This window comes from Rattus norvegicus, chromosome 1 (genome assembly GCF_036323735.1).
Source record: "Rattus norvegicus strain BN/NHsdMcwi chromosome 1, GRCr8, whole genome shotgun sequence".
NCBI classification, from domain to species: Eukaryota; Metazoa; Chordata; class Mammalia; order Rodentia; family Muridae; genus Rattus; species Rattus norvegicus.
In genome coordinates, this window is record NC_086019.1 from 212,801,628 (window position 1) to 212,822,871 (window position 21,244).

At 49.1% G+C, this 21,244-nt stretch overlaps 3 protein-coding genes across 8 annotated transcripts; 2 read left to right on the forward strand and 1 right to left on the reverse strand.

Annotated features, from left to right (window-relative positions):
• Positions 1 to 466: 466 nt before the first annotated feature.
• Tmem262 (transmembrane protein 262) lies at positions 467 to 2,998 on the forward strand. 2 transcript variants are annotated; one of them, XM_008760052.4, is made up of 3 exons: positions 467 to 1,723; positions 1,827 to 1,926; positions 2,387 to 2,998. In XM_008760052.4, the coding sequence occupies exons 1-3, from the start codon at positions 1,550 to 1,552 to the stop codon at positions 2,458 to 2,460; spliced, it is 348 nt and encodes a 115-aa protein (XP_008758274.1). In that variant the 5' UTR covers positions 467 to 1,549; the 3' UTR covers positions 2,461 to 2,998. The 2 variants fall into 2 exon arrangements, with proteins under 2 accessions (XP_008758274.1, NP_001229562.1); NM_001242633.1 differs by lacking the exon at positions 2,387 to 2,998 and adding an exon at positions 2,030 to 2,187 and having other exon boundaries at positions 1,471 to 1,723.
• Zfpl1 (zinc finger protein-like 1) lies at positions 2,163 to 6,176 on the reverse strand. 3 transcript variants are annotated; one of them, XM_006230901.5, is made up of 8 exons: positions 6,046 to 6,176; positions 5,553 to 5,662; positions 5,162 to 5,273; positions 3,814 to 4,007; positions 3,630 to 3,702; positions 3,412 to 3,558; positions 3,048 to 3,165; positions 2,163 to 2,612 (listed from the first exon to the last, which is right to left on the reverse strand). In XM_006230901.5, the coding sequence occupies exons 2-8, from the start codon at positions 5,652 to 5,654 to the stop codon at positions 2,426 to 2,428; spliced, it is 933 nt and encodes a 310-aa protein (XP_006230963.1). In that variant the 5' UTR covers positions 5,655 to 5,662; positions 6,046 to 6,176; the 3' UTR covers positions 2,163 to 2,425. The 3 variants fall into 3 exon arrangements, with proteins under 3 accessions (XP_006230963.1, NP_001273865.1, XP_008758397.1); NM_001286936.1 differs by having other exon boundaries at positions 5,977 to 6,078; XM_008760175.3 differs by lacking the exon at positions 6,046 to 6,176 and adding an exon at positions 5,843 to 5,912.
• A 59-nt stretch (positions 6,177 to 6,235) lies between these two features.
• Positions 6,236 to 19,686, forward strand: Cdca5 (cell division cycle associated 5). 3 transcript variants are annotated; one of them, NM_001115042.2, is made up of 10 exons: positions 6,236 to 6,389; positions 6,586 to 6,677; positions 7,514 to 7,579; positions 7,702 to 7,740; positions 10,627 to 11,052; positions 16,463 to 16,564; positions 17,019 to 17,113; positions 17,298 to 17,396; positions 19,143 to 19,209; positions 19,343 to 19,686. In NM_001115042.2, the coding sequence occupies exons 1-10, from the start codon at positions 6,344 to 6,346 to the stop codon at positions 19,676 to 19,678; spliced, it is 1,368 nt and encodes a 455-aa protein (NP_001108514.2). In that variant the 5' UTR covers positions 6,236 to 6,343; the 3' UTR covers positions 19,679 to 19,686. The 3 variants fall into 3 exon arrangements, with proteins under 3 accessions (NP_001108514.2, XP_008758398.1, XP_008758399.2); XM_008760176.3 differs by lacking the exons at positions 16,463 to 16,564; positions 17,019 to 17,113; positions 17,298 to 17,396; positions 19,143 to 19,209; positions 19,343 to 19,686 and adding an exon at positions 11,189 to 12,332 and having other exon boundaries at positions 6,250 to 6,389; XM_008760177.4 differs by lacking the exons at positions 6,236 to 6,389; positions 6,586 to 6,677; positions 7,514 to 7,579; positions 7,702 to 7,740; positions 10,627 to 11,052 and adding an exon at positions 16,205 to 16,338.
• The last annotated feature ends 1,558 nt before the right edge of the window (positions 19,687 to 21,244 follow it).

Sequence of the window (21,244 nt, forward strand, 5' to 3'; positions counted from 1 at the left end):
ATCCAGGCAGTAAATCTCTGTGAGTTTGAGGCCAGACTGGTCTACAAAAGTGAGTTCTGGGGCTGGAGAGTTGGCTCAGTGGTTAAGAGCACTGACTGCTCTTCCAGAGGTCCTGAGTTCAAATCCCAGCCACCACATGGTGGCTCACAACCATCTATAATGGGATCTGATGATGCCCTCTTCTGGTGTGTCTGAAGACAGCGACAGTGTACTTACATATAATAAATAAATCTTTTAAAAAACCAAAAAACAAAAGTGAGTTCCAGGGTAACCAGGGCTGCCCAGTGAGACACTATCTCAAAAAACAAACAAAAAACCCAACCCTAGGTTAATTAGTACTAATTAAATGTCATGATCTTTTTTTTTAAAGATTTATTTATTTATTTTATGTAAGTACACTGCTTATAGTCTCCCTGTCTTCAGACACACCAGAAGAGGGCATCGTATCCCATTACAGATGGTTGTGAGCCACCATGTGGTTGCTGGGAATTGAACTCAGGCCCTCTGGAAGAGCAGTCAGCGCTCTTAACCGCTGAGCCATCTCTCCAGCCCCCAAATGTCATGATCTTTAAAACCCTATTTTCATGCTATAAAAATATATGGGCCTTGAGAGTATACGAACCAGCACTGCACAGAGGCAAGGAGGAAAGCACAGGATCTAGGTGACAAGAAGCACCAACACCAGAGAACAAGACAAGGCTGACTACCCACCCAATCAAAGGGAAGACAACATTTTGCTGTTTCTGATTTCCTATGAAGTCTGGTGGCCAGAACTGAGAGGAAGAAGGCAGATTTACTGAGGTTGGGACAAATAGTCTGTAGTCATCCCACAATACTATCTAAAGAAGGGGTGGGGCTGGAGAGATGGCTCAGTGGTTAAGAGCACTGACTAATGCTCTTCCTGAGGTCCTGAGTTCAAATCCCAGCCACCACATGGTGGCTCACAACCATCTGTAATGGGATCTGATGCCCTCTTCTGATGTCTGAAGACAGCGACAGTGTACTTATATATAATAATTAGATCTTTAAAAAAAAGAAAGAAAAGGGCAATTTAGATTCAATTTAGTTTGTGGTAAAAAAAAAACAAAAACTATGTTAACTCCAGGGCTTCAGCTAGAGCCTAGGATGTGACCAAAGTCGTCTTTTGCTTGGAAAAGTCTTCAGCTATTCTAGACCCTAATCATCTGCCCAAACCTTGCTTGTGGAGCTGGGACACGCCTCTCTACCTTTCTGAGTCTGGGCCTATTCCTTATACAATGTCCCCTGAGGGAACACTGAGCTGCCATAAATGCAGTGGATGGAATAATGTGGGCTGTGTCCCCATCCTGATACCACAGGCTCCTACCACTCAGCACACTCTGCCCTCCACAATGGAACATCCTCAATACCCAGACATATTCCATTTGTTGGAATCAGGCTGCGTTCTAGAACCTTGCCCTCTCCAATGCCTTCCTCACTCTGGAACACACTGCTGTTTCCCACAGGACAGCCTAGCATGGCAGGATTTTGCTGGCCCTGGACAGTGACTTGAGAGCAGGCTGTGAGCAGGATGCGCTGGCGGGACCGCTTAGCTGTGTTATACTTCCCCCCAGGCCTGATGCTCACTATAGCTGCACTCATTCTCTTCTTCATACACATGGGTGTCTTTGCTAGTGATGTTCACAACTTCTGTGTCATCTACCACTACGACCGCATGAGCTTCCCTTACACGGTTGTACTGATAGTAAGTCTGGGGTGGGGCTCAAGAGCTGGTTGGGCAAAATCAAGGGGCTGATGGGAGTGTTTGTGATGTCAGGGGCCACTCTCCCATTGGATTGGTCTCCCAGTTTTCCCAGGTGATCAGCATCGGCTGGGCTGCCATGGGGTCACTCTACGCAGAGATGACTGGTGACAAGTTTCTTAGATGCTTTGCTTTGACCATCCTGAGTGAGTGGGGAGGTTTGCTACAAGGAGGGGGAGTTTTGAAAGCCTGAGACATGACATGGAGGGGACAAACATGTTGAGCTGATGGGCTCTCTCCTCTATCCAGTCCTCAATGGAGCCATGTTCTTCAACCGCCTGTCCCTGGAGTTTCTGGCCATCAATTACCGAGAGGAGAGACACTGAGGCCTGGGGATTGGGGACAGGACTAAGAAGGGAGATGGAAAAAGCTGCTTCAGATGTTTTAATAAAGTCTGTTGTTTATTTGTACCTGTCTGCTCCTTTGAGGGTTGAAGTAGAAGGATGAAGACCCAGAGGCAAGCAGGTGAAGACCAGTTTGATCAAAAGGGCTACAGACCTGGCCTTGTAGCCTCAGCCTCCAACTGTCTTGGCCAAGGGGATCTTAGTGTCTCAGGAATGAGGGAGAGGAGTAAAGCCCTCAAGCCTTCCCACCTTCTCTCCCTAGGACTCCAGGTCCTAAGCTGGCCCAAACATGAGCAAGGGCTCAGGAAGGACCTACACGGATGTGAGGGTTCATGAGCGGGTCCAGATTGGGATCACTGTCTGCTGCAGCCCGGCCGAGTCGAGACATAAGGGCGAGGAGCGCCAGGAAGCCCAGCAGCCCCAACAGGAGCAGCAGTCCTGCCCGCTGGAGCAGAGTCAGTGGCCGCTTCCGGGACCCAGCCCGGCTCCTAAGAGGAATGAGAGAAAAGTCAGGTCAGGCCCTGGGTCCCTGCCCTGGCACAGGGAGAAGCCTTAGCCACTGCCTTTGTGGACTGGAACTGGTCACCCTGCACTCCTGTATTCACCATCATATTGTGTTATTATGAAGCTTGAATTAGTAGGACACAAATTATCCTGGGAGCCTGAGTATGTTAAATATGAGGGACACTTAGAAAAGTCAGGTGGCACCCCAGCGGGAAGGGGCCTCAGAGCCCAAACCCTTTATAGGAGGAAAGGGCAGAGCCCCTGGGGAGGACATGATACACCAAAGTTGCCTGTCAAGCCAGGGCCTCACTGTGGCCCCGGCACTGAATGTTGTTTGTCACCAGAACAAGTTCCAGTGTCATCAAATTGTCCATGATGGGGCCTCTCCTTTCTGACGTCCCACCCTTGGGCCTGTGTACCTGAGCAGCTGGGCCAGCCAGCCTAGAGCAGGCCGGCGGCGGTATTTGTCGTCGTCACAATCTCCATGAACGCCTGCTGTCCGGTCATCATCCCGTGTGTCGTACACTTTCCTTGGGGCTGTAGAGATAGAGACACGAGTATCAACAGGTTCAGATAAACTGATCCTGTGGCATGGGTGGAGGTCATATGAAGGATTTCCTGCCCTTCCCAACCTAACAGAGTACCTTAGGAACTGTGGGGAAGCAATATCTGAACTTGGAGTGAGGAAAAGCCATTCCACATGAGCTCCTGAGCTTACTCCACCCAAATCACCCTGTATTTTTTGTTTTCTGTTCTCTGACTGGGAACAGTTCCCCAGCTCACCGTGTGTCAGGGCTTCAGTACTACCCATGTGTATGACTGTGTGTTGCTCGGGACGGCTTGGGGAAGGAGGAGGGCGGGGAACCTGGCTGTAGAAAACTGGAGCAGCTGCAGTGCTCTCTCTCTCTTCCTGTACAGGAGTGGTGGTGGCTGTGGAAAGACAGAACTCTCAGTAGAGCAGGGAGGCAAGGTTCAGACAGCAGACGGAGGCCACCACTTACCATTAAAGCTGGACCAGTCAGAGAAGTCTGAGGAATTGAGGGGCTCGGGCTCTGGGCTTATCACCTCATCGATCTGCAGAAAGGAATCTAAGTCAGTAGCCCGTCCACTCCTGCTGCTAACCCATCCGATCTACCTCAGGAGAGGCCGGCACAAACAGATGGTCAGACAGACAGAGATTCTCACCAGAGGGAGGCCCAGTCCTGCGCGGGCCCAGTTGACTGTGGCTAGCTTTTCTCTCAGTGCTGAAGCCACTGGGCCAGCTAGGTTAGCTGGGGGGAAGATGGGGCCGTTACAGCTGGGGCACTGGTAGCCTGCAGGCGCTGTGTTTCTCGGTAGCTGGGCAGCACGCTCATTGATACAGGCCCAGTGAAAGAGATCTTAGGACCCATAAAATAAAAAAGGACAGACATAAGAGGCAATTCTTTGAGCTCTTACCCTTGACCTAGCAATCCCATAACCCCGAGGGCCAGCGTACAGCAGGAATGAATGTGTGGATGCCCAGGGCGGCTCCTTTTCTCCCCACTTCAGGTCCCTAAGGCTTCTTGCCATTGAACCAAATCAAAGTAGAGTCTACCAATTTGGCCAGCCCATGAGAAGGTGTGACTGGAATGAAAATGCCTTCCACCCTTTCGAGAGTCTTCTCAGGTCTAAAATCATCATACTCCTTGGGCTAATGACTACACAACACTTTCAGGCTGGGTATGGGGCAGTGCCTATAATCCTAACACTCAGACTGGGTGGGGGCCAGTGCCTATCATAATCCTAACATTTGGGAGCTAAAGGCAAGAGTGTCAAGATTTCAAGATCAGCATCATGAAATCCCAGTCTCAAACAAACAAACAAACAAAACCCTACATACAAGGACACTTTCAGGGAAGCATCCCAGACAGATACATGCAGATATGCAGAGGCACAAATACACATGTGCTTAGAAATACACAAGCAAACTCAAGAGCCATTCCCTTAACGTACACAGTAGTCATACATGTAAGACATACACATCTGTGCACTCATGTCCCCTAATACTCAAACCCCCCACCTTCTTGTCATCCTGCATCCCTCGGAACATGGGCTCATATACACCCTTTACCCATCTTCTCACCCACAAGTACTAATCAAGGTATACCTTTGTATGAGCGCACACACAGTTTCACATGGAGAATACAGGTGAAGCTGCCCCTTTTGGACCAGCACCTTGTAAGGTGGGTAGCTTCCTCTTGGTTCAGTCTTAAGAGTCAGTAACGTTCCCTAAAGTGGATCTTGCTCACAGCCACAGCTCATAGTCATCTCTAGCTCTCCAAGACTAGCAGAGCAGGAAGTAGGAGCTTTAACCTGGGGAAGATTCTAAGGCCTAGGAAGGGAAAAAGCTTGCATAGGCTTAGAAAACAGTACAGCAGCACCTAAAAGAATCAGGGTCTGAGGTTCTGCCCTCCAGGCTTGAGGGGCCCATTGTATTGCTGCTAGAAGGGTGCTATTAAACTGGTCTCCAAGCTGGATCCTGGGGCTGCCCTGACCCCTTCCCAGGCCTCACCATAGCAGACAAGGCGGGTGGTCTCCCGACTGGCCAGGGGTGTATTGCACAGGCGGCAATTGGGGTTGTAGTCACTATCTTGTAGCCACTGCAAGTAGGACTGCACGATGCACTAGAAGGGGAGAGAGATGTCACAACTGGTGCCCCAGGCTCCACGATGAGCATACCACTCCAAGGCCCAACTGCCTTGTTTCTCCCATCAGACTCAATATTTCATGTTCCATCAATGCACACTTATTGAGCAGCTACTGAAGGCATTGCAGAGCGCATCATGCGCCAAGTCCTCGTCCTTGTGGAGCGTTCAGTCTAGCATAGGACCCCTCGTGGATTTGGAAGTAGCCAAGCTTGTCTGTCCACCCACCCTGCTCAGACACTTCTCTAAATGCCCCACCTTGGCGTGATTGGCTACCAAGCAGTGCTCGCAGACGTTAACTCGGTGTTCAAAGCAGAACAGGTTCGTCACCTTCCTCTTGGGACACTTGCAAAGTCCCATGACTGATCCTAGGGAAAGGTAATCACTTAGCAGAAAGCCAGGTTCTGGTGGCTGCCACTTTGTTCTCACCAACACAGTTCGTCTCTTCTTCTAAATACCCCAGTCCTGTCCCACACCAGTCCCATCACCAAATTCTTCTATACTGCCTCAGCAAGGGTAAAGCCACGTCCCCTGTACACAGATCGTACCACAAATGACTGATCCCTCATTCCCTAGACAGATCTCTCCACAGCAACTCCAATACCACCAGTCCCGCCCCCAAAACCCCACCCCCTCTTGACCCGCCCCCAGCCGGCCGACCACATTCCGGATGTTAGCGAACCTTCGCGATGCCGGTCGTGACAGGTGCGTACTGTAATGGAAAGAGCGGAAGGCCGGGGACTGCGCTCACCAACTCCGGTAGCTGCAGCTCCGCTCCCTTCGGATCCGGCCTCTCTGATTATCCCTCCGCTGCCACGTCTCTTCCGGGTGCGGCGCACAGTGATGACACCACATCACTGCTAGGACACGCCTTTGCTTTACGCTTGGCGTAAAACCTGTGACGGCAAAGAGGGGTCGGCCTCCTGCCTTGTGTCACTTCCGCCTTCTCGCTAGCCGGGCGGGTAATTTGAACGTTTGAAGCCGCAAACCTCCGGGTTGGCGCGAGCCTAAGTAGGCGACCGCGGCGGAAACTGAGCCCGACCATAGACATGTCGGAGCGGCGAACACGATCCGGAGGGGCCGTCCAGCGGTCTGGTGAGCGAAGGGGGCACGAGAGCAGTGGGCCCGGGTTGTTTGGGAAACAAAACTTGGCTCCTGGTGGAAGACGCCCCAAAGGGGTAGTTGGAAAACAACTTCTGCTGTTCTGGACTCGTCAAGCGTCTTGTTTCGTTTGGTTGTTGTCTTTTTTTCGAGCAAACTTGCTCAACATTAAACATGTTCTCCTTTCCAGGGCCCAGAACTTCACTTACTAAGCCTTCAAAGTCGTCCAAGCGGAAATCTGGCTCAGATCTCCCGAACACGTTCCCTGAAGTTTGGCCGAAGGTGAGTTCCTAGGTCATCAGGTGTGGGGGTTGGTCTTGTGCTCTGTGTATTCAGATGCTAAGTCAGGCTAGCAAGGTCAAGCATCTGCTCACTCACTGTTTTTTTATCATCTCCGATTGGTTGATAAAGAGCTTATCAGCCTATGGCTGGGCAGGAGAGGACAGAGGAGGCGGGGGCATCCGAGCCCGTTGCGGAGTCTCAAAGAGACCTTAGAGAAAGAATTAGGAGAGGGGGAGGTGTGGAGGGACCAGGTAGTTTCCCCTTGAGGTCGAGAGGAGAGAACAGTCATGAGGACACACGTGGACCAGAGTAAGTCAGGGCAAGATTCAGATACAGGTAAAGAACTATATGGCTGGGAGATAGGCAGCCTGAGAGGGTTAGAGTAGCTCAGAACCTGCACAGCATAGTGCCAGCAGCCATTTAATACCTCGGTGGCATTTACTCAGGCAGAGGGAAGAGGGGGGAAGACATGTTCTGCGGTCATTTAGGAGCAAAGACACACACACTATAGTTGGTGCCTAACATGGGGCGAGAACTTACGAACTAACAAACTTAGAGCCAGGCTTAGAGCCTAAAAAGTCTTGGGAGGTGAGAAAAACATTTCTTCTTCTTCTTCTTTTTTTTTTTTTTTGTTCTTTTTTTTGAAGCTGGGGACCAAACCCAGGGCCTTGCGCTTCCTAGGCAAGCGCTCTACCACTGAGCTAAATCCCCAACCCCGAGAAAAACATTTCTTAGCAACCCCCTTCCCCCTAAATTACTTTACACTGACCTAGCAGGCTTTGAACTAATGTAAAGCTTCTGGCTAACACGTTCGTTTGTTTGTATGTTTGTTTCAGACAACTCCAGCAGCTCCAGTCAGAAAAGCCATCATCTTGAAGAAGATTGTACCTCGTGCAGTAGAGGTAAGGGACTGAGAGAGGGATTTGGGAGTGAGATGTCAAAACTGGGCTGAGAGAGGGATTTGGGAGTGAGATGTCAAAACTGGGCTTAGCTATTGATCAACTGGTTGATGTTATCCCTGCAGGTCCCAGATGTCCACACACCAGTTCGCAGGAGTCCTAGGGTAAGCTCAGTTCCATCTGATTATATGCATAGGACTTATTTGTTCGCCTTAGAGAGTGGGCATACTAAACACTCACTCTTATCCAGGCAACAGCTTCATGGCTTGTCAGTTTAGATCTCACTGTGTAACACAGTTTCCTGAGCTGGAAGTTACTGTAGACCAGACTGGCCTTAAATTCACAGAGATCCATCTTCATCAGTCTCTGAAGATAGATTCAAATAATAGAGATGGGCGTGCTACCTACCAGGAGTGGCTCTAATTACCATTCATGTTTCCTGCCTGCAGGTGTTACTCATTTTTAGTTCTTTATGCTCTGAGCATTTTCACTATTTTTCCTAAAAAGTTATGCCTTAAGCATAGGTCTGTAAATTGTTTTGCCACCAGGTAATTATGGTGGTACACATCTTTGATCCCAAGATTTGGGAGGCAAAAGCGGGCAGATCTCTGAGTTTGAGGGCAGCCTGATCTTCAGAGGGCTAGGACATCCAGGGCTACACAGATAGGGTTCTATCTCAAAACAACAGATTAAATCAGATCCTAAACACCTATAGCCCCAGTGTCCAGTGCCCTCTTCTGACCTGCACAAGCACATGCATACACAGTGTAAAAGATGCCCCTGTGGTGGTGCACACCTGTAATCCCAGCACTCAGAAGACAAAGGCAGGCAGATCTCTGAGTTAGAGGCTAGCCTGCTCTACAGTGTGAGTTCCAGGACAGGGTTACATGTGGCCAAGCCTGGCACTGAACTTAGTATGTGCTTAAAGCTGGTTTTGAATTCCTGATTCTCCCAAGTGCCGAAATTATAGACACACGTCCAATGATATTTTGTTCTTTGAACAGGGTTGTGTTGCTCTGGCTGGCTTTGGTACTTTTCGAGTAACATATGCTGGCCTTGAACTCAAGGTTACCTTCTTTCCTTGGTCTCAGTGTGCAGGGGATTACAGGCGTGAGGCAAAGTGCCCAGTTTGATTTGTTATTCTGATGTGTATGGTGTTGGAGATCAATCCCAGGTCTAGTCCCAGGTCCATACTAAGTAGGTGCCCTGCTGGTGAGATAATCCCAGCCATCTTTTTTTGGGGGGGGGGGAGCCAAGGCATTGTTTTTCTAGGTAGCAGCCCTGTCCTAGAACTTGCTTTGTAGACCAGGCAGGCCTCAACCTCACAGGTTCATTCTCCCCAACCCCCCAGTGCTAGGATTAAAGGCATGCACCACCACGCCTGGCATCCCGACCAGCTTTTGACCCAACCAGCTTTTAACCAAAGTAATGACATAATAAGCTGAAGTTTCATAGGAAGATTTTTCTAAACATAACCTTTAGAGCGGGAACTTCTGCGCTCAGTGCCAGCCTGCTCTCCAGAGAGACCTTGTCTCAAAAATAAAAATCCGCTGACTTTGCTGCAGATGACGGAAGTAGTGATCAGCGGTCATTCCTCTCTTGATGACTTCCTTGTATTAGAGCACAGGTGTCCTTGAGTTTGTCCTTTTACTATTTTACTAGGTGTTGGCCAAGTTTCACGTTCATCAAGTCAGTGAGCCTCCAGTGTGCAGGATTCTGCTGTACATGCTGGGCACTGACAGTTAAAACTAGACAGCTGGTGGTCCCCAATATTCCAGAAGTTTCCCTGTCTGGGTGGCATGAGTGAATTAACTGAGTCACAGGCCGACTTCAGATAGCCGTGTTGTGATCGTAGAAGTAAGAGTGTTGTGATGGCATAGTTAGCAGATGAAAGCCTAGGCTGGATCTCAGGCGTCAACAGCCTCCCTGAGGAGGAACTATTTGAACTGAGAGTGGAGGTATGAGTAACCAATGCATTAGCCTCAAGTACATGTATCAGGTTGAGCTTTTGCTGTTGACAGCTTTGCCATGACCCCACTGGCCTTTAGCCAGAGCCCTTAAGATGTCCACATACACAGAGGTTACGGCATTGCAGTGTGCTGTAATACCACTTTTGTTGTACCTTCCTCTTCAGTTTCTGGATCATTATTTCCTGACCTCAGCCACACTGGTCCCTTTTGTTCCTTGAACCTGACTGAAACACCTGGTCTTCAAGGCTTTTGTGTCTCCTCTTCCCACTCGCTACCTAGAACACGGTTACTCCAGATGTCCATACAACTCTGCTTCACTCCGTCAAACCATAGCCTGTATCCCCTTCTCAGTGAGCCTGCAATCCCAGCCTGCCCCCAAGGTTTGTCCTGCAGCCCTGGCTGGCCTTCAACTCAGAAATCTGCCTGCCTCTGCCTCCCAAGTGCTGGGATAAAGGCATGTGCCACCACCACTACCACCACCCAGCCTGCTCTGCGTTTTAACCCCCAGTTTCCCTCATTTTGCTCTTATGGCTACAGTGGAAGCACTGAAGTGCCAGTGGCTTTTTGTTTTCCTTGATGTATTCACAGTTCCCAGAACAGTCCCTGGTATAGGACAGGTCACCAATGGATAGTTGGTCAAATGAACATTTTTGAAAAATCTTTAGCAGTTATGTAGCTGGTGAGCCTAGATACAAGCAAAGTAGTTAGGATGCCATCGAGCCAGCTTAGATATGCTAACAAGTGGTAGCTATTTACTAGGTACACCTGGTGGTAGCAACAGGAAATAACTTGTCACAAGTGCCTCTCCTTAGGAACAATATGATTCTTCCTAACAGTGGGCATGGAACCCAGGGCTTCACATTGTGGGCATGTGTTCTGTGGCTGCATTTGTTGCTTAAAATCTATCACGGACTGGGGTGGAGCATCACAGCACAGTGTTTGCTGACATTGGACAAGGCCCTGCGCCCCATCCCTACCCCATGAAGTACAAAGAAGCAGTAGAAACCCTGTGTGTCTTGTAGGCAGTCATTCCATCCTGAATTCCCTAGCTGATTAGACTTCTGTCCTGTCCTGATACAGATCTCTTTTATCTTGGAAAAAGAGAACAACCCTCCACTCAAGGTGCCCACTAAGGAGGACCTCTTCAAGACGTGTAGCGTCCCTGGCACTCCCTCCAGCACCCCCGTGCTGTGCGCTCAGAATGTTAAGTCTAACTCTAGAGAAGTGGAGCCGGACACCAGAGATTTGGAAATGTCTCAGAAAGTCAGGCGGTCCTACAGTCGGCTACAGAGCCTCCATTGTGCCTCAACCTCCACCCCCGGCCGCCGATCCTTCTTTGGCTTTGAGAGACCTGAAGACTTGCCTGGAGTCTCACCTGTCATTCGTTCAAAGTTAATGGAGACCCCAAAGGTGCCTGTGAAACACTTGGTTCCAGATAGAACGCTCCCTGGAATCTCTCCCCCAATTGTGAAAGAGAAACGAAAGAAGAAGGTTCCTGAGATCACGGTGAGTGAGCAAGCAAGGTGTGCAGGGCCAGGCAGCTCTGCCTCTTAAGGGAAGGCAGTGCCTGAAGGTGTGGGTGGCGTGCTCTGGCCAACATGGCTGCTCTTCCCACTCATGTGCCCTCATTTCTTCCCACCAGAAGTCAGAGCTGGATAAGTGGGCTGTGGCCATGAATGCTGAATTTGAAGCTGCTGAGCAGTTTGAGCTTCTGATTGAATGAGATGACTGGGATGCCAATCATGACTGGGCTGAACTGGCTGACTTCCCTCTTCCTGTACATACTGCGCCCTTTGAGTAGAGCAGGATATATGGATTCCTCTTCACTAGCCTTGTTATTCAGAATGGTGTTGCTGGCCCCTTATCTTGTGTCTAGTTACCCTGGACTTTCTACCTCTACAGTGTTGGGAGTGAGAAGCCATTTCTGCTTTAGCCAGAACTACTGTCAGGAACAGGTTTAGCTGTGGCCGTCCCTGCTGCTGTGTCAAGCCACCAACCAGTAAAGAGGTTCTGTGTTCTGCTTTGTTTCTGTAGAGAGAACTCAAAAGACTGGGGAGACAGTTAAATGCTCGAGGGAGGATCTGGACATTGAGTCTGTGGAGTCCAGGATATGAAAGGAGAAGGGGGGCATAGTTGGTTTTTTAACACAGTGACTGTCGTGTAGGAACCGGTCTGTGTCTGCTCTCTGCTGTTGACATTGGCGAAGGGTGTGCTGCTGCTTACAGCTGAGAGAGTGCACTTGACAGTGTGGGCCTCAGTGCACCAACGTCAGGTTTATAGTCTCTACTTTGACCTCTTTCCTCACCCACATGTTAAATACAAGCTGCGTGGTCTCAGCTCTGATATGATGTCACGTCACCTCTCACATGCTAGACAGCTGGAGCACTGATGGCAGATTTTGCTGTGAGCTTAACTATTGTCATGTAAGACCATTTCTGGGGTCTGGGAACACAAGTGGATGTATCATGGTTTCTGCGGCTCCTGCCTGCCTGTCACCTCCTCTCAATTATGGTAAAAGCTATGGTTTAAAGGCCATTGGACTTCCAACATTTACAAGTTCATTAGAATAGAAGCTGCCGGAATGAGAACTCACGTAAGTACCTGTTATACCAGGATGCTTTCAGTGGAAAGCTCCTGCAGGGTTTGTTCTCACCTGTTCCTGTGGACCCCAAGCTGGATCATGCTGAATTGTTACCATCACTGCAGACCTGTCTGCCTTTGAGGAACTACCGTGCAGCCTAAGGGAAGGGTGGCTTGATTTCAAATAAACTTTTTAGAATTTTGTACCTGTTTGTAGACTGCTTTTTATTTGATTGAAGACAGCCACTGCAGTGAAGCCTTCCATGCCATGTATTTGGGCTGCCTCACCTGTACAAGCTGCCAGCCTGGCCTCCATCCAATGACCCCCAGTTCCCAGTTTCTTCCTCCAAGCTAAGGCTTCCTGGAATGAAGGCCCAAGCTCTCCTACCAGGAAGGAAGAACTTGGATCTGAGGAAGGCTGCTAAGCACTCTTTCCCAGAGGAGGTATATATGGCATCGACTACAGCTAGCCTTGTTTCCCTTCTCCTCAGGCTCTATCCAATGGAGGACCTGTGGCCCAGGTATAAAGCTCCTCTTGGACATTACCCAGCATCCAGGCTGGAGCACCCCTGAGAGGCTGACCTGAGACAGTGTAATTCCTAGGTCTGTCGTGTAGGTCTGTCTAGCTCATCCTCTGGTGAAACCTAGGCCATTATGTTTTCCCCAGAGCTCTTGCTAAGCCTAGAGTACTGTCTCAGCTAGACCGGCTGGCTAACAAGACCTCAGATCTTGTCTGTCTTACCCCTTCCCACCTCTGGGGTTAAGATACATTCTACCACATCTGGCTTCTGTGTTGGAGGGGTATTTGAACTCAAGTCCTCATGCTTGCATAGTAAGCCCTTCATTCACTGAGTCATCTCTCCTTTGCTGTACCATCATGTTGCATGCTTAGAGGGCATCTGCATTATCATAAATTGAAATGATACTGGCCAGATGTGGTAGCACTCACCCATACTGTGATCCCAGCACTAGGGAAGCAGAGGCAAGTGGATCTCTGGGTCCCAGGATAGCCTAGTCTTCATAGTTCTAGGTCAGGCCGAGCTATGTAGGGAAACTCTTATAAAACAAACGCCCAAGTTGTGGTAGCACATGCCTTTAATCCCAGCACTTGAGAGGTAGAAGCAGGCCAATTTCTGAGTTCAAGGCTATACAGAAATTCTGTCTTGGGAAAAAAAAACAGCTGGACACTAGAGCTTGGCCCTGTAAGGACCTGGTGTTGGCCCCTCTTCAGTGTTGATGCTCTTGAGAGATCAGCCAGCCCATTCACAGGTACCATTATGGCAGTACTGAAGGAAGGGAGAACAGGGGTAGCAGGTAGCTTCAAACTTGTAACGGGAGATGCTTTATTTCCATCCCAATAGATGGGACCTATGCTACACTGAGTAGGGAACACCCTCAAAGCAAGCCCACCAACGACAGACAGGATCTTTTTTTTTTTTTTTTTTTTGGCTCTTTTTTTCGGAGCTGGGGACCGAACCCAGGGCCTTGCGCTTCCTAGGTAAGCGCTCTACCACTGAGCTAAATCCCCAGCCCCGACAGACAGGATCTTAAGGAAGGGACGTTTACTCAGCAGGGAACATTTGTCTCTGTGTAAGCACAGCACTGGGGACAAGTTTGCAATTATACTAAAAAGAACCCCTATTCTGAGTGAAGAAATGATGTGGGGTTGAATCTGTCAGCCAGCTGTGGTGGTGCCTATCTGCCATCCCTGCTCTTGTGGGGTGGAAGGGGCAGGAGCTCTAACCCACTGTGATGAGTTTGAGACCAGCCTTTCTCAAACAAGAACAAGACAAACCTTTGGTGTAAGTGCGCACCCTGCAGTGCTGTACATTTGGGGTGTGTTTATGTGCTAGAAAATCCTTCAGGGGCTGGAGCTCAGAGGTTATCTGAGTGCTTGCCTAACACACATGGGCCTTTGGGCTTTGTCTCCAGTACCACTTACATGAAACGATTGAATATCTGTAATTGAATTGTCTTGTGTGTCTGCCTGCCTTCCTCTGTTTTTCGAGACAAGGTTTGTGTGTACCCCTGGCTGTCCTTTAACTCAGAGACCAGGCTGGCCTTGAACTCAGAGATTTGCCTGTCTGCCTCTTGAATGTTGGAATTAAAGGCATGCACAGCCACCACCTTGCAAATGTCCTGTATTTTTTTTTAATTATTTATTTTATGTATGTGAATACACTTGCTGTCTTCAGACACACCAGAAGAAGGCATCAGATCCCATTACAGATGGGTTGTGAGCCACCATGTGGTTGCTGGGAATTGAACTCAGGACCTCTGGAAGAGCAGTCAGTGCTCTTAACCTCTGTGCCATCTCTCCAGGCCCTCCTATATTTCATATGGTGATTTTTACCAAAGCAGAATTGAGCAGAATTTTGTCACATACCTCCCTTCAAAAAAGCAAAACCAAAAACCCAACCAACCAAAAAACCCCATAAGGGCTGGGGGAGAGGAGGAGGAGGTGATAATATTTAAAGGAGCCCCCTACTCTTGTATGAGTGGGGAATCACCTCAGCTTGCAGCATCAGGTGGGTGTAGCAGTAGAATAAAAACAGGCACAACCGGTTCCCACATGTCACCATTCCATGCTCGGCCCCTGGTACTCTCCCACATAGGTGGTTATTCCCTGGCATTAGTTCTAGTCCCATAGCTCCATATGGAACTAACCTTAATTTATCTCAGCGGTGACTGGCTTCAGTGAGGCACCATGCCACGTTAGCCTAGCTATCTTCTGGCCCCAGCGGGTAGTCACCCTGGCCAGAGGGAAACTCTAGTCCCAAATACCCGTTAATATCAAGACTCAACAAGGGGTTGGGGGTTAGCTCACTGATAGAGCACTTACCTAACAAGCACAAGGTCCTGGGTTGGGTTCTCAGCTCTGGGGGGGCGGGGGGACCTCAACAAACTGTAACCCAGCAACCAGATTTATATGTTAAATACTCTTATATGTTAAATACTCAACGTGTAACATCCACACAATAAACTTACAACCAGTTGATATGGACATAAACCACCCACCTAGATAAGATAAAGTTTGCTCATCTAGATATACAAAATCCTATACAGGCCCATGCCTTAGGAATAGTCATAACAACCTGTAAATGTGCAGAGAGAAATCTTAACACCCGCCCACCGCCATGTTCTCTCCTTGGCTCCCTCTCCTCCCTCAGGTCTCCTCTGCCTCTCTAAAACTTTTCTCCCACCCATGCTTCCTTCTTGTCCAATGACAGGCCTCGTTCTATCTTGTACCTGCCTTCACCTGCATAATGACATCAACCTACAGGTGGGTACCGAGAAGCCGGGCAAAGAGCCCCGAGGCTCCCTCGAGCCCTCCTCCTGTTACTGCGCTTCACATTCTGTGTTTTGTCTGTTTCTCCAGAAAGGGTTTCATGTAATCTAGCCTGGCCTTTACACTGTTATTTACCTGAAAGGTGGCTTTAAATTCTTTAAATTCTTTATGCTCCTGTCTCCACTTCTAAGTACTAAGACTACAGCTATGCCTAAAATATTCACTTTTGGGATGTAATTGAATTTATACCCTGGAGATGGCTGTGGTCTCTGGAGGTGACTCAAGGTGTAAAGACCAACAACACAAGCCTAACACCCCAAGTTTGTTCCTTGTCAATAGTGGAAGAAAAGAACCAATTCCTGAAAATCATCTTCTGATGGGCCATACACACACACACACACACACACACACACACACACACACACACCTGTACTCGCTCACAGTGGTAATAAAGTTTTTTTAAACACTGTCAACTGAGTGTATTGATTCTTTTTTTTTCCTTACGACAAAACAGCTCAGTAAGGTAGGATTTGCCTTGGCTCACAGTCTGAGGGTATAGTCCACCACGCAGGGAGCAATGGCAGCAGGCGTTGAGGAATCTGGTCCTGTAGCATTTGAGATGCAGGGAGAGATGAGTACCGTGCTCAGATCTCTTTCTGCTTTTCCTTCTCTCTTGGACCCCAGCCCGTGCAGCAGTGTATTCTCCAAGAGTGGGTCTTCCTCTTCAGTTTACCCACTCTAGGAACTTCTTCACAGGCATGCCAGGAAATTTGTCTCCTAGGTGATTGTAGATTGTCAAGGTGACAATATTGACCATTAACACTGGGTATCCCGTATTGTACTTGCTGAGGGCTTTACCATCTGGGCTGGGCTTTGGTCGGGCAACACCAGTTCTGAGGACTCTGGCTTGCTGAATAGTGCTGGTAATAGGCGCTAGACCATTATTACTGAGGCCAGTTACTATCCGAAGAAAGCCATTGGTTAGAAAAGGCAAGCAAGCAAATGGATGGGGGAGGTGGGTCACTGACCAGGTCTGTGTCTCCTCAGTCTTCCACAGCCAAGAAGATCGCCCTCTACAAGCAGATTTTGAAAACAGCCATGCAGCCTACTGAGCCACAACTAGAAGAACCTAAGGACTCCGACGTGGAGGTGACAGCAAAGCTCTAGTGGCTCCCCATCTACTGTTGACCCTAAGACAGAAGGCAAGAAAGATAGGCAGGGGACTGGGGATTTAGCTCAGTGGTAGAGCGCTTACCTAGGAAGCGCAAGGCCCTGGGTTCGGTCCCCAGCTCCAAAAAAAAAAAAAAAGAAAGATAGGCAGGCTGCAGAAATTCTTCCTTGGCCTGGGCCAAGACTTGTATTTCTGATCCTCAGACTCCCACTGTGGAGCATCTCAGGTCCTTCAGCAGCCAGAGGGCCTCCTCTGGGAATAGATCTCATTTGCTCTGGCCTTTCCACTGCTTCTTCCCCAGAAGCTGAGGGTTACAGAGATCAATTCCCTGTAGAGAAGAGAGGTGGACAGAGCCAGAAGGGGAAGGAGGGCTGGGCTCTTGGGTTGGAAGCCTTATACCATTTCAGTCACCAAAGCACCTTCTCTGCAAAGCCATCTTCAGAGCAAATGTTGAACGAGCAGCCGGAACCCACTGTCACATTCCTGTTCACACTCCTGAACACTCCTGAGCCCAGAGATGAAGAAACGTAAGGCTCCCTGAATGGGGTGCGTCTGTGAGTTACTTGAGGGACTTGGGAGGCAACTCCCACTCAAGACCATCTGAACCTGCTAGGATTAAACTTTGGGCTGGACAGCAGGGAAGTCCACATGTGACTGATGGGGCTGGGTCTCAGGCTGGGAGACCCTGAGGTCCAACTCTTACCTCCACAGGGACACAGAGATATTGGAGAATCAGTTCGTGGATCAGGATGACTGGGGCCCTAGGCGGACCTCAGAAGAAATACAGCTTTTGCAGATGGACTGCAATAGGTGAGTTTCAGGGACAGACCAATGGGTCAAAGTTTGCAGGACAGGTTGGTGAAGCCAGATCTAGTTCTTAGCTGAGGGCTTGGGCTGCTGTTGTGGCTTTGGGTCTCCACTTGCTCTGAATTCTCTGCCTGTGTTTTTGTTGTCTTTATTCTGTCAGGGCCCTCGACTCTCAGACAGACGTATCCTACAGGATCAGAATCTGTCCCATCGTTAGTGACCATAGCCATGGCCGAGTGGCAGGAGTCTAGTGTATTGCGGATTCTTACATTTAACTGTCAAAAGAACTGGAGAGGTAGCTGGTTGTGGAGGGGTTCTGTTCTGTGATGTCAGTCAATGGAGTTGGGGTCTACTCCATTCCTCCTGGCAACAGAGGTCCAGGGATGGAAGTGATGCCTCTCCTTTAGCGCTCCATGCCTTTGACCTTGGATCTGAGCAATGCACTTTTCCACTCACACTCCGCTGGCACTGAGCTCTCAGGCAGGGCTGATTCATACTAGAAACCTTCAGTCTTGAACCAGACCTTACAGAGCTCAAAGAGATAGCCAGCCTTCTGCCCTGCTCCTTGGAGACTGCAGCCTACCTGATAAGCAATTGGCTTAAGAAGAGCTGGGTGTGGTGAGGGGCTGCAATCCCAGCGTTTTGAGACGGAAGCAGCAAGATCAGGGGTTTAACATCATCCTCTCTCAGAATTCTAGGCCAGCCTGGGCTACTTGAGATCTTGTTATGAATAAGTGAATAAAGGTCGAGCACGTAGCTCATTTGGTTCAGCGTTCACCTTTCAGGAAGCTATGGTTTGAATCCCAGTACTGTATAAACTATGTGACAGTATGTGTCAAAGTCAGCAGTGGGAGGCGGAAGTAAAATAATCAAGAGTTCAATGTTGGGGGCTGGAGAGATGGCTCAGGGGTTAAGAGCACTGGCTGCTCTTCCAGAGGCCCTGAGTTCAATTCCCAGCAACCATATAGTGGCTCACAACCATCTCTGATTAGGAATCCAACTACCTCTTCTGGCTTCTGAGGGCATCAGTCACTGGAACACTCATAAACTAAATCTTTTTTTGTTTGCTTTTCTTTTCTTTTTTAAGATTTATTTTATGTATATGAGTATACTGTCTTCAGACACACCAGAAGAGAGCATCAGACCCCATTACAGATGGTTGTGAGTCACCGTGTAGTTGCTGGGAATTGAACTCAGTCCCTCCTCTGGAGGAACAGTCAGTGTTCTTATCCACTGAGCCATCTCTCTAGACTGTTTGCTTTTCAAGACAGGGTTTCTCTGTGTACCCCTGGCTGTCCTGGAACTCATTATGTAGACCAGGCTAGCCTGGAATTTACAGATGTCCACCTGCTGGGATTAAAGGTGTGCGCCACTACTGGTCAGCTGAAATAAGTCAATCTTAAAGAAAATGCTGGCCATAGTAGCCCACTCTTTAAATCCCAGCACCAGGAGGCCGAGGCAGGCAGTTCTCTGTGTGTTTGAAGCCAGTCTTGTCTGTATAGTGAGTTCAATGCCAGCCAGGGCTACACGATGAGACATCTTCTCAGAAACAACAAAAGAGAAAAAGAGAAAGAGCAGGATTGGTTTGTCCAGACTGTTAATGCAGGTTATATGGGAGCAGCTGTTTCCTCTGCAGTGCTGATGTGGGGGATGGAGGCACCAGTCACAGAGCTAGTGCTGGAGGTGTGTGTATTATAGGGGCAACTGGGAAAAGAGCCTGGGGGTAAGGGAGCTCCTCTCTTGCCCTAGGCTTCAGGAAGCTCTGTACGCTAACCAGAGGGAAAACCTGATCCTTGAAGAGAAGCTAGAAAACCTGGTGAGTCCCTCGCCCCAGAGCCAAGCTTCGCCTGGCTCCTCCCTGCTCCCAGCCTTGACCCTTTGTTCCTGAGACTGAACTTAGCCCTGCTGGTAGAGCCATCCACCTCAGGTCCTGTAACCCTCTTTCCTAGCCTACCTTGTTGTACGGGGACCTGGAGAACATTTTGATCAGTCCAGAGGAATCTAGGGTCACCCAGGACACAGATAAAAACACCCAAGGCCAAGCAGAGGACATCTATGAGGAAGCAGAGGACATCCATGAGGAAGCAGAGGACATCCAGGAGGAAGCAGGGGTTACCCAGGAGGAAGTCCAACCTCTTGCACAACCAAAGAGTGTTTCTGGCCCGCGCTACTCCTTTGATGTTTCCATACCTTTGCCAGCATCCAGCGTATTCCCAGAAGATTCATACAGGAATGCCCCACCAGTCAGCCCCTCTTTAAGCCCCAGCAATAAAGATCCCCACTGATTGCAGAACCAAGCATCCATGGGTCTCAGGTGAGGTAGACATCCAGCCAATCCAAGGAGAGCTAGGTCTCTGGACTTTCCTAATCCCATAGTGCTGCCCTCAGACTCACTCAAGGATCTATGATAGATAAGTTCTGGGGTAGGACAGGGAGGGGCTGTACTTATCCTTGAGGACGGAGGCTGGAATTTCAGAGGACAGACTAAGAAGGTCGGGAAGAACCTTATGTAGGTCATGGGGTGGGGAGCAGGAAGAGGGTGGGAATTCCTAAGGACTTAGAGATGCATTTAGATGGGGAGTGGGGGGCGTGACTGCTTGAGGGCTTTGCCTGTCAGTGTGTGCCCAGCCTGGGCGTCCTCACTAGGTTCCCACAATTCCTGAGAGACATAAACCATGTGTGTGAAGGGAAGTCCTACTTTCTAAAGCCTAGGGAGGCGTCACTCAAGCTGAAGTACCTGGGTTGGGATCTCCCAAATCCACATAACAGTGGGATGCATAACACAAGTGGCCATTCCAGCACTTCCAAGGAGTGATGGGAAGCAGAGACAGAAGAGCCCCGGAAGCTCTCAGGCTAGCTAACCTGCCTGGCCTGTGCAGTGAGAAAACCGCAGAGATACCTGTGGTGAGAAGTTTTGGATTTGGATTATTTTTTTAAAAAACATAGAAATATAAGAATATGTTTGCATTTTAACCCAAGGTATGGGATATGGGGCTGCTTCAGACTGTCCATAGCAGCTATGATTTGTCTCGTGCTCTAACAGGGGCGTGATTTTGCCAGCTACAGATAATTTCTGCAATTGTGTGACGGCATTTGGAATCTTGGGGACTTTTCTAAGGGTATATAAATACTAGTGCCCCTGAGAGGTAGTATGGGTTCATTGGTTGGTTGGTTGGTATTGGTTGCAATTTGTTAAGTAATCATGGGCATAGAAGAACCAAGGAGGGGCTGGGGATTTAGCTCAGTGGTAGAGCGCTTACCTAGGAAGCGCAAGGCCCTGGGTTCGGTCCCCAGCTCCGAAAAAAAGAACCCCCCAAAAAAAAAAGAACCAAGGAAATTTAGATGTCCAGACAGTGAATATCATACTTGCCCCAGGGACCTTGACTCCCCTAATCAGCAGGAAGTGGCCTAACCCCTGACTCTATTCATGGATGTCTCTCTTCCCCTCTATCCTTTTCTCTCCTCTCTAGTGTTAGGGGACTGAAAAGCTATAAGAAAAGGGTGAAGAAAGAAGAACCCGCATAGTAGTCAAGACAGCTATAGATACTGTCTAAACTGACAGCATGACCTCAATGGTATGGATAAGGGGAAGCTTTTATTGTAGAGATGAGAGAGAAGAGCTAGGGGCATTTGAAAGGTCCAGAGCAGAGAGAGAAAGAAGTAAGCTGGGCATGGCCAGGACTATTGGTGAGAGAGAGAAACTAGCAGGGGATGGAGAAGAGAGGAATCATAGTGAAAGGAGAGAGAGAGAGAGAGAGAGAGAGAGAGAGAGAGAGAGAGAGAGAGAACAAGCATATCAAGAATAGAAGGGTTAATAGGACAGTGAGAAGCTGGGGAAGAGAAGGGAAGCC

Bases quoted from the DNA above. Each gene is read 5' to 3' on its own strand.
- Tmem262 (NM_001242633.1), top strand. From the start codon at position 1,550: ATGCGCTGGCGGGACCGCTTAGCTGTGTTATACTTCCCCCCAGGCCTG. The intron at 1,724-1,826 runs GTAAGTCTGGGG...TTGGTCTCCCAG, and splicing joins CTTACACGGTTGTACTGATA to TTTTCCCAGGTGATCAGCAT. The intron at 1,927-2,029 runs GTGAGTGGGGAG...TCCTCTATCCAG, and splicing joins CTTTGCTTTGACCATCCTGA to TCCTCAATGGAGCCATGTTC.
- Zfpl1 (XM_006230901.5), bottom strand. From the start codon at position 5,654: ATGGGACTTTGCAAGTGTCCCAAGAGGAAGGTGACGAACCTGTTCTGC. The intron at 4,008-5,161 runs GTGAGGCCTGGG...ATGGGTCCTAAG, and splicing joins CACCCGCCTTGTCTGCTATG to ATCTCTTTCACTGGGCCTGT. The intron at 2,613-3,047 runs GTACACAGGCCC...CATTCCTCTTAG, and splicing joins TGGCTGGCCCAGCTGCTCAG to GAGCCGGGCTGGGTCCCGGA.
- Cdca5 (NM_001115042.2), top strand. From the start codon at position 6,344: ATGTCGGAGCGGCGAACACGATCCGGAGGGGCCGTCCAGCGGTCTG. The intron at 7,580-7,701 runs GTAAGGGACTGA...TTATCCCTGCAG, and splicing joins TTGTACCTCGTGCAGTAGAG to GTCCCAGATGTCCACACACC. The intron at 17,397-19,142 runs GTGAGTTTCAGG...CTCTTGCCCTAG, and splicing joins TTGCAGATGGACTGCAATAG to GCTTCAGGAAGCTCTGTACG.